This window comes from Excalfactoria chinensis, chromosome 20, assembly GCF_039878825.1.
Source record: "Excalfactoria chinensis isolate bCotChi1 chromosome 20, bCotChi1.hap2, whole genome shotgun sequence".
Taxonomy (NCBI): domain Eukaryota; kingdom Metazoa; phylum Chordata; class Aves; order Galliformes; family Phasianidae; genus Excalfactoria; species Excalfactoria chinensis.
Genome location: NC_092844.1, coordinates 1,924,367 through 1,940,853, shown reverse-complemented (window position 1 = coordinate 1,940,853; position 16,487 = coordinate 1,924,367). Strand labels below are relative to the sequence as shown.

The 16,487-nt window shown below is 49.2% G+C and overlaps 1 protein-coding gene across 3 annotated transcripts; it reads right to left on the bottom strand.

Annotated features, from left to right (window-relative positions):
• Positions 1-196: 196 nt before the first annotated feature.
• On the bottom strand, positions 197-16,471 carry FHAD1 (forkhead associated phosphopeptide binding domain 1). 3 transcript variants are annotated; one of them, XM_072354374.1, is made up of 30 exons: positions 16,410-16,471; positions 16,188-16,294; positions 15,538-15,771; positions 14,058-14,277; positions 12,540-12,622; positions 12,191-12,415; positions 11,803-11,926; positions 11,297-11,427; positions 10,430-10,495; positions 9,736-9,840; positions 9,512-9,619; positions 9,109-9,192; positions 8,648-8,800; positions 8,114-8,309; positions 7,441-7,511; positions 6,938-7,075; positions 6,600-6,707; positions 6,102-6,191; positions 5,731-5,956; positions 5,019-5,091; positions 4,691-4,797; positions 3,988-4,147; positions 3,557-3,674; positions 2,722-2,857; positions 2,318-2,445; positions 2,094-2,177; positions 1,407-1,627; positions 924-1,089; positions 753-833; positions 197-477 (listed from the first exon to the last, which is right to left on the bottom strand). In XM_072354374.1, the coding sequence occupies exons 2-30, from the start codon at positions 16,281-16,283 to the stop codon at positions 391-393; spliced, it is 3,819 nt and encodes a 1,272-aa protein (XP_072210475.1). In that variant the 5' UTR covers positions 16,284-16,294; positions 16,410-16,471; the 3' UTR covers positions 197-390. The 3 variants fall into 3 exon arrangements, with proteins under 3 accessions (XP_072210475.1, XP_072210476.1, XP_072210477.1); XM_072354375.1 differs by lacking the exon at positions 16,410-16,471 and having other exon boundaries at positions 15,538-15,744; positions 16,188-16,387; XM_072354376.1 differs by lacking the exons at positions 14,058-14,277; positions 15,538-15,771; positions 16,410-16,471 and having other exon boundaries at positions 16,188-16,407.
• Between the last annotated feature and the right edge of the window lie 16 nt (positions 16,472-16,487).

The window sequence follows — 16,487 nt, the reverse complement described above, 5'->3', positions numbered from 1 at the left end:
ACACTCCCCAATGCCACACAGCTGTAGGGTGAGCACAGCTCCTTCTCTGCCTTCTTCCCATCTCACATCCGTCCTGCTCAGCACCTTGTTCCAACTTCTCCCCCATGTCCCCCCTTTTATTCTCCCTGTGCCCCATGACGCTGTGGGGATGGAGGAGCTGCCATGGCACACAAATCACACTTGACACCACCAGCTTCACCCACGCACAGTGGCTGTATTCACACAACCTGTCTTCTTCCCTAAGCCCTATGGTACACATCCTGCAGGATCATACAGCCCTGGGCATGTCGCAGTCCTTCCAGTGTCCTGGTCATGCCTACATGGTGCCATGTCCAACACATGATCCTTGCTGTACAGCTCTGCAAGCAGAACGTCCCCATGGTGCTGCTCCTACGTGCTGCCCATCGCCTTGAGATCTCCCACCACACGCTGCTTTGACTTCACCTTCACCAAGAGGGATGGCTGCTGGGCTCCGGGCTGCAAAGCAGACATTGCATGAACCCTTACAATCACAGAACCGTTACGATTGGAAAAGACCTCTGAGACCATCCAGTCCAACCCCAACCCACCCCACCTTGCACACTGCCTGTGTCCTCCAGTGCCACATGAACACCTCCATGGCCACGTGTGTCCAACATGGCACAGAACCACGCATCATCCCCCTTTACATGAGATACATTCCCTGTGGCCATGCATATCTTGCTTCCAAGTCCCACTGTGCTTTGCTTGTAGTGTGTACCAGGATGCCATACCTTCCCTCCTCGCTCTTTGGAAGAGCAGGCACGGTTGGGCAGCTCCTTCCCTTTTCTCTTCTCCCCATTCTCTGAGAGGCTCTGGATAAACAAGGCAAAGCATCTCAGTGCTCCTTGCAGGAGCTGCTATATTTGTCCTCACACTGATGTGTCCTACCCCAGCTGTCCCACCTTGCGCTGCCGTGCTGCCCGGTTCAGCTTCTTCTCCTGGCCCAGCTCTGCCCTCGTCCTCTCCAGAGCCTCTCTCAGCAGAGCTTTCTCTTCTGCTTCCCTGTAGACTTCATCTTCCAGTCTCAGCATCTCTTCCTGGCACGTTTGCAGGGACTCTTGGTTCAGCCTTTGGGAAACACCAATGTGGGTCTTCCATCACCACCCCAGCCCTTTTCCTCCTGCCTGTACTGGGACCAACATGAAGCCTCCATTCGTGGTTTTCCCCCCTGTGCACCCCATATGGACACCCCATTGATGCTGCTTTGGCTGAGGTCCCTTCCCCATTATTTCAGAGCCCAACTCCACATACCCAAAGCAGAGCCCAGAGTCCATGGAATGGGGATGTGGAGGGATTTCTGCTGCCCAATTAAGCCATAACATTCTACAGGCTCTCACACCACCACTCCTTGCAGGAACCCCCATGGCCCCATCACCTTGCTGTACCTGAGCTGCTCCATGCTGGTCTTGTACTCTTGGAGCCTCTCCTCCTTCCTTTCCAGGCGATCCTTCAGCTTGCTGATCCTCTCATACAACAGCCCCAGGTCCCTCCGTCTCTGCTGCCCCACATTTTCCCTTTCTTCCTGGGGAAGATGCTCCATGGGCTGCATATCTTCCAGCTCCTTCATATTCATCAGCCTTCCCAGAGCACAGATTAAGTCAAGGTACTGCAAAAAGAATAAGGGATGAATTATTTACCAGGCCCTGCCAAGTCTTACTTCAAAAGCGATCGCTGCACTCAGCCATCTGCTCCCACTCCGCTTTCATCTTTCAAGAGATTCAGATGCTGCGTGTAAACCTATTTGTGCACTCCCAGTTGTTTCATTTCTACATTGCTTCCCCTCTTAAGGAGTTATCCAGATGGGTTCATTCATCATTGGGAAGATGATGTCCCACATTACAGCATGTTCCAGGCTCCTGGGGCAGGGCCATTCAATGCTTGGCACTTCTGCTGTACCCAGAAGAACTCTTCTTGCCCTGGAGGTGCCCAAGGCCACGAATGGGCCAGATCTGGTGGGGGGCAACTGGCCCATGGCAGGGGGTTGGAACTGGGTGATTTCGGAGGTCCCTCCCAATCCAACCCAACCATTCCATGCTTCAATGATTCTCTTACCACATCCGCTGCCGACCTACCATGCTCTCATTGTGGCTGGAGTCTTCCAACACTTCCATGCTCATGGCCCCACGTGAGCTCCCATCAGGAAGTTGGCCCAGACACTGCACAGAAGGGACAAGCTGATGGGGTTCCCTACACACTGACAGACCCCACAACTCCCTCCTGGTTTCTATTCCCTCTTGTATCCCAAGGCCTCGATCTTCCCATTCCATTGAACATCTTTACACCGATGTCTTCTTACCTTGCTACACTTGAATTCTGCACCTGGCAGTAGAGCTGGTTCCACCTTGAGTCCTGCTTTCTGGGTGACCTTCTCTGGTAGGGCTGCCTTCTGTACCATGAGCAGCTCGCTGGCCCTGCCCACGACAGCTGAAGGAAACCAAGCACCATGGAATCATGAAGCTGAGGATGCCCCATCCCTTGTGATGCCCAAGGCCAGGTTGGATTGGGCATCCTGATCTGGTGGGAAGGCAACCAGCCCCCAGCATTGGGCTGGAATTCGGTGACCTTTAAGGTCTCTTCCAACCCAACCATTCCGATTCTATGATACAACACTGGCTCTGAGTCTTGCCAGGTGCAAAGGCTCCAGCCAGGCCTGCAGTTGCACCTTCCATTCCTACCAAAGGCACATCACACTGTGCTTACCAGAGGCCTGTGTCTTCTCCAGCACTTTGATCCTTTCCCGGAGCTCCGCCAACCCTTCTTTTTGCCGTTGGATCGTCTCCTCATGCCTGAGCCCTCTGCATCTCACACCCAGGTTGGCCAGATCCAATGCCAGCTCCTAGAATTCCAAGCCCAGATAGTTCTCATCCAACCCAACCACTTCTCCACAATCTCATGCACTTATTTCCTTTTATAACATATCTGTGCACACACGTTTCACCCTCCCAGCCCCACCATCACGATGACCAGCACCTGTAGATACAGAGCAGGGTGAGCACCCAATTAAAACCCTAACGAGAGCTGCCAGCTGCCACGTTGATCTCACCACCTTCACACTGCAGTGACAATTTATTCTCCTCCAGAGGATTTCTAGCTTCGTGTTTCTCACCACCTCTTGCTGAGAAGGAGGAAGGCGATGCCTCCTGCTCCCATCTAGCCATGAGTCACCGCTTGGCCAACACGAACCCTTCCAGCTGGCACCATGTCTGCCGCTGTTGCGGTACAGGCTGTACCATTTCTGCAGTCCCTCCATCTGCTGCTGGAACCACCTTTGATTTATTCAGTTCTCTAAGACTCAGGAATTCAGATGGTGATTCAGCACAGCATGGGAGAACTAGGACCGTTTCTCCCTTCCCTGCACAACAAAATACGGCTCCCACGCACCAACCCCAACCTACTTTTGTCGACATCCATTGCGGAGCAAAGGATGGAGATGTTACAGGTCTTTCAGGGAGCTGTTACGACTCTTAATTGCTAATTACAACTGCCATTAGCACACACAACATCTGACTTTTCCAAAGTGACCCCGCAGGATTACCTGCCCAGAAGATTCCTTTGGTGAGGCAGGAATAGTCTGTGCCTGCGAAAGCATCTCCAGCTCTTCTGCCATTCGTTGTGATGCATCCTTGAGTGCTTTGCAGTCTTCTTGTGCTTTCCTGTGCCACGAGACGAAAGCATTGCAGTACAGTTGTGACAGATGAGGGTCAACGCAATGGCTTGCATGGAGCAACAACCAGGACAGCCACCATGGTGTGTGTCAGAGTGTGGCACCAAGCAGGGATTTCATTACAAGTCCATTTGCACGAGCTCCTCACCACCTCACCTTCAGAACATGGGACACTTCCATAGGGTTAGCATAGCTTTAGCCTGATTCATTCATACTCAAACCTATCTTTTGCCCCATGGAAGTTACCAACATGCACTCAACTCCTAGGAACCCACAGGCCATCACCTCCCAACAGGTCCTACCTTAACTCTGCAGCTGCTGCTTGCAGCTCTCGATCCTTCTTTGCCACCAGGTCTGACATCTCTGACAGCTCCCCCCTGAGCACACCCAGCTCAGACTCCTGGCTTTTCACACGGTGCAGGCTCTGCTCCAGTTCTGCCTTCTGCTTCTCGCTGAGCTCTCCTAAGCACAGCAGAGTTGCATGGGTTGATGAGTATCTATCTCTGCATTCAGCACAGTGGTATCTGTAGTTCCTAGTGACACAACCCTTCAGGGATGCGTTTGTATCCTTGTGATCACAGTCAAAAACAAGGGAGCTTCTCTCCATGGTCCCTTGCCCTCATTACTATTGCTTTGATTAATCTGAGCTCAGAAAAGCAGGAAACGGTTTGATGGTTAAACCTGATGATCTCGGTGGTCTTTTCCAACCTTACCTTAATGACTGTGATTCTATGACATGATTGGGCATGGTGGTGATGGGTCAGTGGTTGGATCTGAGATCTCAGTAGCCTTTTCCAACTTTAATGATTTGATGATTCTATGAAATTTACATGGCCAAAGGGAATGGGCATCCTGCTTAACCCAAGGCTGAACAACAGCATCATTCAGGAAGGTGATTTAGGTCTATTCCCTACTATCTGTTCATGCCTTTCTCCTTCCACCTGGCCTTGCCATAGCTCTGAAGGAACAGGAGCATGCTGGATATCACACATACAGCTCACCAACCTCTCATGTCTGACATCCTGGCCCTGGTTTCTGAGAGCTGCTTCGTTAATCCCACAATGGCAGCCTCTTTGGCCTGGAGCATGCTCTGCATGGCAGCCAGCTCTTCTCTGAAATGTGTGACAAAGTTACTCACCAATCTCACAGCTTCCAAGAAAGATTCATTTTGCAGAGTCCATGCTTGCCTCAGCCCCCACCCAGGACAACCCACAGGCAGGCAGCAATTGCTATCATGCTGAGATCATCCCCTTCAGCTCCTCAAAGCTGTTCTCTGGATAACTCCCATTTCCTAACACCCTCCAAAACAGAGCAAGCACTCGCAGACACTTACAGACCACAGCAATGAGACTCTTTGGCTTCCTGGGAAGCTTCTGTTGTTGGTTTGCAGGCATCCTCCTGAAGACCTATGGGGAATGATGGAAGATGACTTAGCAGTAACACCCATTGCTCTTGTGCCTACCTTGTGTCTATCTTGGCTGCTGGGATCCAGGACCAACCAGGCTGTGAGAACACACTGTGTTCTGCAGCCTTGCAAGGGCAATACTCCATATATCCTCTCCTTTGTGACACCTTCATGTCCCCATCTATGGAGGCACTGAAGGTGGAAGGGCTCTGAGCACTGATGGAGCTGTGGGTGTCCCTGTTCACTGCAGGGTGCTGGACCAGATGGCCTTTAGGGTCCCTCCCAACTCAAACCATTCTATGGTTCTGTGATCTCTGAAGACAACAGCCAACCTTTCTTTGGAAAGCCATGTTTCTTGGACCCTTGTAGCAGTATTTACACAGTTCCTTTGGTTCTTCTTGGCACAAGCTCACTTCTGCTTCCTTGAGGGCAAAGAGCCTTTCTCCACTGGGAAGGCGCTATCCATGCCAATGGTGCACTACCAAAAGGCACCAAAAACCCCAAACAGTACATGGCAGCTCACAGTGGAACAGATCCTTCAGAGTATCACAGGGCACTTTTGTGTTCTGACAACCCTCACTACTCTCTCTATTTGCCCCTCCACTTGCTGCGGGTACCCCCAGCCCAGCACCTTATCTACCTTTTATTCTTTCCACAAGCACATCATTTTCCTCCTCTAGTGCCTTTTGCTGCTGCTCGGCTTCCAGCAATCTGTCTTCTAAAGCAACAATTGTCCGAGAGTGTTGCTTAATTTGCTCTTTATATCCTGCTGTTTCTTCCTTCATTTTCTGTTTCAGTGCCTCGCTCTCATTCTGGAGGATCTTGAGCTGCCCGTCTTGCATGAGTACCTGCTGCTTTAGCATCATCTAGGAAACAAGACGTGTGATTTCAGTTGTACACGTTATTCTGCAGAAACATGATGAGCATCATCAGGAAGGAAGGAGGAAACCTTGTGCAACGAAACCACATCTATTCCACATCCTCTATGCAAAGTGGGGTTGCTGGAGCTACCTCTCGGGTCGTGGCTTCCTCTAGGTCATGCACAGCTTCTTGCAGTTTGAGATCCATCACTTCCTGCTCTTTGGACTTCCCTTCAATTATCTATGGGAGGAAAAGAGCAATGCTCAAGAAGATCATAGAATCACAGAGTCATGAATGTTGGAAAGGGTCTCTATGATCACCAGGCCCAGCCCCCATGATGTCCATTAAATATGTGCCACATCTCCACATTGAACACCTCCAGAGATGGTGACTCCAACACCTCTCTTTCTGAGAGATATTCAACCTGAACCTCCCCTGGCACAACTTAAAGCCATCACCTCTCATCCTATTGAAGGTGCCCCACTTGCACGGATCCACCTTTCCCTCTCCAACCATTTACCTCTATGTGTGCTTACATGTGAGGGTAAAATATCCACCAACAGACTGGGACAACACTACAGAGCACTTTTGGCACTGCCAGTCCCATTCAAAACCAGTTCTGCTTTGCCTCCCACGCACATCACTGACCTCAGCCATACTTCTCAGGTGGATCTCCAAGTCCTGGATCCTCTTCTTTTCTTCATCTAAGCATTGCTTGTGCTTCTCTTTCTCCTTCAGAACAGTGCTCTCCAGAATCTGAGATTGAACAGCCAACATTCTCACTGAAGATAAATTATAGAGTAAGGCAAACAAACTTGACTTCAATGAGGAAAGCAATTCATAGGATCCCTGTTGTAGGACAACTGTACCCAGACATTTTGATTTTGGGGCTACAGACTTCTTTCTCTTGCTAAACAACACTGTTACATAGAACCTTTTTGTCTGCATAAGAGGCCTGTTTCTTAACAACAATCATGCTGCCGTACCTTTGCCTTCTCCTCCTCCTTTTCCAATATAATCTGATTGATTTTTATCTGTAGGTCTTGCTCGTGTTTTGCTTTCAGCTCTTCCAGGCGCTCCTGCAGTAGAGAATCCTGCAACTCCTGGACCTCCTCTAATTGGGCCTATGGGGAAACAGCAGAAATTCTGCTGACAGAAATGAGTTAGCAGCAGAGCAAAACAAAGCAAACAAAACAAAACAGAACCCACTCCACCTTGTGTATGTGCACCAACAATTCAGAAGAGAGCCATGAAATCCAATTCAGCAGCATGAACACAAGAGATTCCCCTCTTAAGGTGAGGACAGGCATCATCTTTTCTAGTCTTAGGCATCATCTGGAGCTCGAGGGTTTCTACTCCACATTTCTTATTGAGTTTCTTCACTGTCTCTCTTCACTTTACCATCATGTTCACCAATGGTGGCCAATGGCTCACCAGTTCCCAACTCAACTGCACGCACACACATATACACACATGCACACATTTTAACCTGTAACATTTCATTCCTTCGTTCAGCTTCGTGATACTTTTCCAACAGTCTCTTGAGACAAGCTGTCAATCCTGCAAAAGCAAACAAGGTGTTACTGCAGGGGCTTTCCAGATATCTCATTTTTAACACCACCAGGCTCCTTATTCAAACCCAGCACTGATGAAATCGCTGCCATCACCCAGACATCTCAGGGAGATTGATTCTGAACAAAACCCAGATTCTCAATGGGAGATTACATTTTCCTTATCAAACACTCTTACAGTTGCTGCAAAGGTTCATTTCCAACGTGCCACCAAGGAAATAAAACACTTCAACTAAATAACCATGATGGCAAATCATAGAATCATTGAATGGCTTGAGTTGGAAGAGACCTCAAAGACTGAAGAACCATATGGTGGCTGGGTTTGGAAGGGAACTCAGAGATTATAGAACCAGAGGACGATTGGCTTGGAAGGGATATCAAAGATTATAGACCCATAGAATGGTTGGGCTAAAAGGGATTTCAAAGATTATAGAACCATAGGATGGTTGGGTTGGAAGGGACCTCCAAGATCATCCAGTTCCAACTCCCCAAACTCATAATTTGCAGGCAGTAAATGCACAGATGAACACCCACCGACCTCTGGGACCCCAATGGGGAGCAAAGTGTTGGGATGCCCCATGGGGAAGGCACCTTTTTTGGAGGTGGGCAGCTCCATCCCTGTGTTTGCCAGCAGCTGTTCTGCTCCCTCCAGCCAGGACAGGACCACACGTGTGATTTCCACCACTGCTGCATGTATGTCCAACACCAATGGGTCCACAAGCATGGCCTCCAGCTTGCTGAGCTCACTCTTCAGGCTGCTGCTGCTGAATGAGGCCCTCAGAAATTCCTGCAAAGAATAAAACCCATCGATGTGCCAGCCTCCACAAATCACATAGCTGACAAATCACCTAAGATCCCTGTGAAAGCCTCAAGGTTTATCCATCCACTGAGAGCTTTCATTCAATAATATCTTTGGGTAGGAGCAGCCCAGGGGAGGATGCTGGAGTGGCAGATTCTGTTCCCTTTGAACCAGTGCTTTCTGAGGGCTAAGTTCACCTCTCACAAGGCTTTCTACTGCTGATGCGCAGGCATGACTTTCTCTCTGACCTGTTCCCAGGCCAACAGAACTCCTTGTGCCCCTTATCTCCCAGCTGGAATGTTGTAAACAGGATTTAAATGACTGACCTGGAGCTCACGCAGTGATTTTTTGAACACCTCCACATTTTCAGTCATCTCCTTTTCCTTTGAGACCCTAGAACTTATTTCCTCCTGGAGGCACTTCTCTCGTGCCTGACTCTGTTGGTTTTCCTCCCAGATATGCTGAACCTTCTCAACTACCTGCCAAAGGAGAACAAAGCACCATGCACCATTCTTCAGCTGAGGAACCATAGAATGGGTGGGTTGGAGACCTTGAAGCCCACTCTGGGCTCCTGGGCTTTTCCCAGTTGAAGCCCCAGCACTCCAGTCAAGCTCTGGAAGAGGAGAAGGGCCACACTTTCTTTATGTTGTGGTGTATGGTCATTCTTCTGGGGTGGCCAAACTTGTAATATGTGAAGCTGGCTGTTGCTGTGGCTGTTCTGTAGCAGCCTCAAATCCTAAGGGGTTTTGGAGGCTCTGAGCATCTCTGAGATGGTCTTTGCACTCACCTGCTGCATTGTGAGGGCCTTTCCTGACTTTCCTGCTGCTTGTGGGCTGCATGCTCGCATCACTTGGCTTTTGAAAGACTCCAGCTACAGCAGAGATTAACACAGGAAAACAATAATCCCTGAGAATCAACACAAACTCGACTCCAGTGCTCTACAAAACCCTACAACAATCAACACTGAGAGCATCTTGGGCCATGACCATCCTCTACCATGACAGAAGAAATCCTTCTGACTAGCCCTTAATACTGAGCCTACTGACAAGGTATAATCCGAGTTCAGTGCTCAGTATTCCCTTCCCAGAACTCACAGTCTACCTTCTGCAGATATCCTTCCCCATGAAAGAAGCAGCACTTTCAGTGCCTGCAGCCTGCACTGCAGGAACATCCCATCCATCTCCCCCTACCTGCCCTTGGGCCCGATCCACATCAGACTTCAGCAGGTGCTCCCTGCGCCCCATCTCCTGAAGCTGCAGGGATTTCCTTTTGCAGGTGCTTTTCAGCTCCTCTTCAACCTGCAACAACAGAAGCATTTCAATATCAAAGCTCTACCAGTTGGACCTCTACATAGCCCAGCTACCCACCATTCCCATCAGATGGGTGAGCTGCTACTTTGGGTGCTGAGGTTCACCTTGGCTTTTTCTGCCAGCTGTGTTTGGATGGCTTTCTGCTCAGTGTGGTACTTCTGAACCTCTTCCTGCAGTCCCTTCAGCTCACATTCCAGCTCTTCGATGCGCTGCAAGAGTCCAGGACAGCAGAAAGTTTCATTGGAGGAGCTCACTCGAAGAGTTCTTGAAGAATATGAAGAACAAGCAAGACCCATCTTTCCCATTTCATTTACTTTGCTGTTTTATTCCAATCTATTTTTACAGCTGATAGATTGATAGGTTGTATCTTATGACTGTATTATCATAGGATGGCTTCGTTTGGAAGGGACCTCAAAGATCACAGAACCATGGGATGGTTGGGTTGGAAGGGACCTCAAAGATCACAGAACCATGGGATGGTTGGGTTGGAAGGGACCTCAAAGATCATCCAGTTCCAACACTCTGCCATGGGTCTGGCTGCCCCCTATCAGCTCAGGTTGCCCAAGATCCCATCCAACCTGGCCTTGAGGACCTCCAGGGATGGAACATCCACAACATCTCTGGGCAACCTGTGCCATAGCCTCACCACATCCTGCACTGCAATGTAATATTCCACTTTGTTGCCAGGAGTTGACATTTCTCTACGTTGTTATGAAAGTGCAACCCCTTTCTTTACAGGATTGGGATTCACAACACTTCTCTTACGCCCATATCACCCCAAACCAACTACAAACTCACTTTCTGGTACGCAGCCATTTCCCTCTCTCCAAGTTCACGCTTCATTTCCTCTTTAATTCTAGAGCACTAAAACAAACAGCAACCGAGGGAAAAAATTAGCAGGCTGGCCAGATACTGTCATTTCTGATGGAGATGTCAGAACATCCTTCAGTCCTACAGCACAGTGAAGCGCTCAACTGCCTGATGTGCATTTGATAAGTGGGAGTGCCCATGGTAGGGCAATCATGGCATCAGTAGCACGACAGCACCAACACCTTAACGGGCCCATATCTAATCATAGTTTGGCTGGGAGAGGAAAAAATGCTGTCCAGGCAGCTTTCTGTAAGGGAAAAACCAGGCTTGGCTGCAGGGAGCATTGCTAAAAGCAGGTTTCCATGGCTCCTCAGCAGGATCTTGGCACCAGCACCCGGAGCACACAAAGCAGCCACAGTGTTCCCGAAATTCAGGTCATTGAGTACCTGCATGCACAACAAGGAGGGGAATTCATTTGGGGAACCTGACACCTTGCTGTGGGCATTCTGCAGCGTGCAAAGGCAGATACACAGCCCTGCATTTACTGTGTTTGTGCTAAAAGAGCTGCTGGTCGTGGAACCATAGAATGGTTAAGGTTGGAAAAGACCTCTGAGATCACCAAGTCCAACCCCAACCCATCCCACCATGCCAACTGACCATGTCCCTTAGTATAACATCTAAACCTTTCTTGAACACCCCACCACCACCTCCATGGGCAGCCTGTGCCAGCGCATCTCTTTCAGTGAAGAAATTTTTCCTAATATCCAACAAATCCTTAACGGTGAGTAACACGACCCTTCTGATCTTCCTTTTCCATACCAACTCACCTATGAGACCAGCACTGGGGACACTAACCTTGGCAGACACGGCTGCCAGCTGGTTGTCCTTTTCTCTGTTTGCCTTCTTTGTTTTTTCCACCTCCTGCTTGAGCTGCTGAATTTTCTGCTCTTTCACAGCAATCTCCCTTTGCAGGCTGGTCACGAGGCCTGATAAAAACAATGTGGGGAGATGAAACCCAAGCATTTCCCTGCAGAAAGCCCTCTGGGCACCGAGTGGCAAGCCTCCATCTCTGACAACTGCCCAACTTTGAGCACAGATCCAGCTCTTGGCATGCCATGCTGGGCATTATCCCATAACAGCATCATTAGTGAGTCCCCCTGAGCCCTGCAGCATATGCTCCCTGGAGGATGAGCAGCTCTGATGGATCAGTTTCCATTATCTCTCTATGTCAGGACAATTTTTAGGAGCCACTGCAAAGTATCTATTGCCAGAACAGCCTTGCAAATGTGGGGTCACCTTCCTGAGCCAATCCCCAGGTGCTCAGTGCCGCTGCAAGGAGTTTCTACTGAGGGGGAAAATACCTGTGGTCAAAGCGTGATCCCTCTTTAGTTTCTCACTTTCTCTTCTCAGGTTTCCTATTTCCAGGTCTCTCTCCTGAAGGGAATGGCTAAAAACTTCACTCGAGCCCTTCTGCAGGTTGCTGATCTAAAGCAGAGGACAATGCACACCCTTCACCTGGAAACTCTTAGCTCCAGTGACCCTTCTTTTGCTTTAAGCTCAAAGGCAATGCTTTCTAAGCCCCACAAAGAGCTCCCTGTTATCTGAAAGGCTTCAGCTTGCCATGAACCCCTCCCAGTCTCAGCTCGCACAGGAGAGCATGGTTAACCTGATGACATTAAAAGAGAAACCCCTCCAGCTAGATCAATCCCTCCTATAGGACACACCTGTGCCCATTTGGCCATTGCATACCTGCTCCTTTAAGGCTTTGATCTCTTCTGCTTTGGCCCTGATTTCTCCCTCAAAGGTTAGAAGCCTCTGGGTCAGCTCCACGTCATTTCTCACAGCAACCATGCTCTTGGCCATCGATGCCAGTTCCCCCTGAAGCTCCCTTATCACCGTATCCTTCTGCTTTGATTCTGCTTCAAAAGCAGAGAGACGGCCGATTTCCTTTTCCAGGCTCAGCAGCTTTTCATCCTGCAGGCAGATTCTGTCTGTTGCTCAGCAGGTCTGTGATTCTATGACTTTGCACACTGTCACCACGTTCCTCCCCCCCCAGAAGAACCATGGGGTGAACCCCTTGCCCTCACCCCAGCATCACCTTTTCCTGTAGGGAGCAATCCATGCTATAAATCCCCAGGAAAGGGTCTCCCATCCCACTGCTTCTTGAGTTGGTGGTCCAGGCTGAAAGAAAGCAGAGAAAATAGCAGAAAACCTGTGGGATGGGGGCTCATTGCATCTCCCTCCCTTGTTTAAAAACCATTCTAGAGCAGTGGTCAATCCTTAGTTCATACTCTGAGCAAAACCCATTCAATCTGGCACTAAAAAGACCCTTATCAATAGAGCCTACACAAGAGAAAGGAGTCATGCACTAGTGGGGAACTTCAAAACCCCAAGAGACATACAGACACAGTGGACGAAGGCTCCTTTGGTTTGTCAACACCAGTTTCAAAACCAGTTGGGTTTCATGGCCAACACCAAAGAAAGATGCTCTACGTTCACTGCTTATAGCACAGGATGAGTTAAAAGATTAACATACACTGATTTTCTTGGCTCTATTTCACAGATTAAATGATGTGACCAAACTTGGGTGTGCGTGCTGTAACACATTCTCTATAGAACTCCTCTAAGGTCTTTCTACTCTGCCCAGGCTTCTATTTTCAGCTGGATGCCAAAGGCTTGCATTGCTGGGAGCTTCACTCCCATTACTGTCTATGGGATTCCATGTTATGCACATGGCTTTTTGGCTCTGAGTCTGCATGGTAACATTCGTTGCTCTGGAGTATTATTTTGGTTGTTTATTAATGACTTTGTCTTGCTGATTGTTAATAACAGCAAAACCCCTGTAAACTAACGAAACATAGCTTGATCTTGGGGTGGTTTGATGGATATTAGGAAAAGCTTCTCTGAAAGAGTGGTTGGGCATTGTCACAGCTGCCCAGAGAGGTTGTGGGGTCACCAGCCCTGGAGGTGATCAAAGTGGAGATGTGGTACTTGAGGGATGTGGTTGGTGGGCTGTAATGGTGGTTGGTGGATGATTGGACTGGATGATCTTAGAGGTCTTTTCCAACCTGAATGATTCTCTGATCCTATGATTCTATCAGGATTTGGGCTCTGTGACCCTTCCAACCTGGGATATTCAATGAAACCATACAAATCATGGCATAATCTGCCATAACCAACACTCAGAGTCAAAGCCTCTTTCCATCCTTCTACTGTTCCAGCAGTTCATCCGCCCAAGCCTTCACCTTCACCAACCCACTGCTTCAGTCAGGAGACCAGAATAGGTGCATGAGTCAGCGACGGAGATAAAGCGATCACTGCTCAACATCTCACACGAGGAACAAGGAAGAGGAAATGTCACCCCGAGTTACCCAGGCAATGGCATTCCCCAGTGTTTTTTCACAGCACCTTTCTCAATCAACCCAAATGCCACTGCTAGCACGCGGGGTCCAATTAGCTTTGCTTGGTAAGGAATCACAACTAATTGGCTGTGATGCTCGTTATTGAGTAGTGTGCATCAAAACCGCCTCTGCTCAGATCAGCCCTGTTTGATGCTGAGAACCAACAGTCCCTTTACTGTCACAGCAAAATCTTTCCTGCAGCCATATGGAAGTACCTGGCCTCTCTGCGGGCAGCTGGTTGAGCACATCCATTGGGGTGGTCATGGTTGCACTCCGGGTCCATGCACTTATGGGGCGCTTGCGGAGTGGCGGATGGGTTGTGGGGCCAACCCAGCTGCTGGAGCGATGCTGGGACTGCAGTGAGGTGAGGTGGGCACCATGCTGGGGCTCTGCAGCCCATGCCATACAACGTTGTGCCAATGGGTAGGAGGGTTTCTGTTGGGAAACAGGACTGTATCATTAGTAAGGTTTTTCAGCTCTTTTTATGCAAGATGAGCAGTTTAGAAGGAAAAGTAGAGAGTGCCAGCCTGCTTTACATGCTGTTATACATTCAGAGTTTGGGATTTATTTTTCATAATGGAGGACTTAGCTCTTGTGGCTGGGTGCTCCTCTTCTGTAGAGCGTGTTCATCCTTAATACCACTGAAAATGAGAGAGAGGCCTCCCTGCATTAAACACTGTAAACACTTCACACAGCGAAATGGAGAAGTGATTTACTCTCTGCAGTCAGCGGTGTCAGGCTTCAAAGCTATTATATCAAAGGAGGATCATCGAGCCCAGAGCAATAAAGAGGCACTGACAATGCTTTTTCTGTGTCACTGTGCATAACTGCATTCTTGTGTGCAGGCTGCACGTCTGCTTTTGGAAAGCAAAGTGTTGGGTGTTCCAGCTGGAACAAACTTCACCTGCACAGCCTTAGCCCTCCAGGTGAATGGATTCCTCCTGCAAAAATGCATTTTCTCCTCTTGGGCTGAGCTTTTCTGGGCACGTTCATGGGGTCATCTCCCAACACCAAGAACCTTGTTGAGTCATCCAAAAGCAGTATCTGAATATACAGGCTGCCATTCATTCACCTTGATCCCACGCTGGGCTGCCAGGCACGCAGTTTTCCAGCACCATTCTCAATCTTTGCCTACTTATGATTCCTCAAGAGCCACCACAATAAAAATAAACATGATTCCATCGATCCTGAGTACTCTTACAGCCCACACATGCTCCACTGATATCCTGAGATGGCCCTATTCTCAGGGATAGGAGACTTCCACTAGATTTGACCCCGTATTTACAATTGCTCTCGATTTCTGTTATGCCCACAAGTCAAAGCTGTGGCCTTGCTGTGCAGAACAGAGCCTGCAGTCCAAGAAAAGGACCAGTAGTGTCTTTGCTTATTAATTTGCTCTTGTTTGGACCTTCAATGCATCTAAAGAAAGGCTCAATGGAAAACTCAGCGGAAAGAGACTTAAAGCTCATTTCCCAATGCTTTCACACCTTCCCAAGACCTATCTCCACAAGTTCTGGTGGGCTTGCCATCAGAAATCTCTTCCATGCTTCCTTCATCCTACTGAGTTGCCCGAATTTCTTCAGCAGAGGGAGCTCCAGCTTTTTATTTCTTGATGATATAAGAATAAAAGCCTGAGAGCACGACACCCTCTTGACATCATGTAAAACTACAGGCCCTTTTCAGTGCTTGCCTTACCTGGGGGACTCCATCCACCATCAACTCAAAGGATGCTCCCTGAGCCCCGAAGCGCAGGATGTCTCCCGGCCCCACATGCACGGCCGCATTCTGCACCTGGCAGCCATTCACAAAGGTGCCCTGGGGGGAATTGAGGTCCTGCAGGACGAATCCACTCTCCCACCCGGTGAACTCGAGGGCTGCGTGGTGCTCCTCTGCCCCTGCAGACTGACAGCAGCAATCAGTGGGCAAAACCTTGGAGAGCAATTGGGGCTGTGTTATTGATGCGGATTTGCCCCAGCCCTCTGGATGATCTTGGAAGTTTCTGCTAACCTTTTATCACAGAATCATAGAACCCTTCAAGCTGGAAGGGACCTAAAGATCATCAGGTCCAACTCCTTGCAATGAGCAGGGACACACACAGCTCCATCAGTGCTCAGAGCCCCTCCAGCCTGACCTTGGGTGTCCGCAGTGATGGGGCACTTAAGATTGCAATGCATCACCCTACTTACATCCAAAGCATGAAAATGGGCAGTTAGCCCCTCTGCTTTGCATCTGGGATTACACCCTTGCTAATGCCAGCATAGCCATTGCCCTTCTCTCCTTTTAATTTCTGACAACTTTCCCATCCATCATCCACCCCCACAGCCCCATGGCGTGCTCACCCGTACCTTCAGGACGATGTCTGACCCTTCGTGTCTCCCTATCGTGGTTCTTTGCTCTCTGAGTTGAAAACACTCCTCCGAGCTCCTCAGGAAAGCTCTCATGGCCTCAAAGACTAAAGCAAAATATATCCTACTTAGTTAGCAATCCCCCATGCAATGCATAACCGGGAACAACTCCAGCACCCCGCACACTGCTCCTCCTGCAATAAAAGCCATAAAGTTATTTACAGAGGCTCCCTTTGCTCCTCCCTGCACCCGTGGTAGCCAGGGAAACCCCCTTGACACCAAAATCCGTCTGCTTTCCTT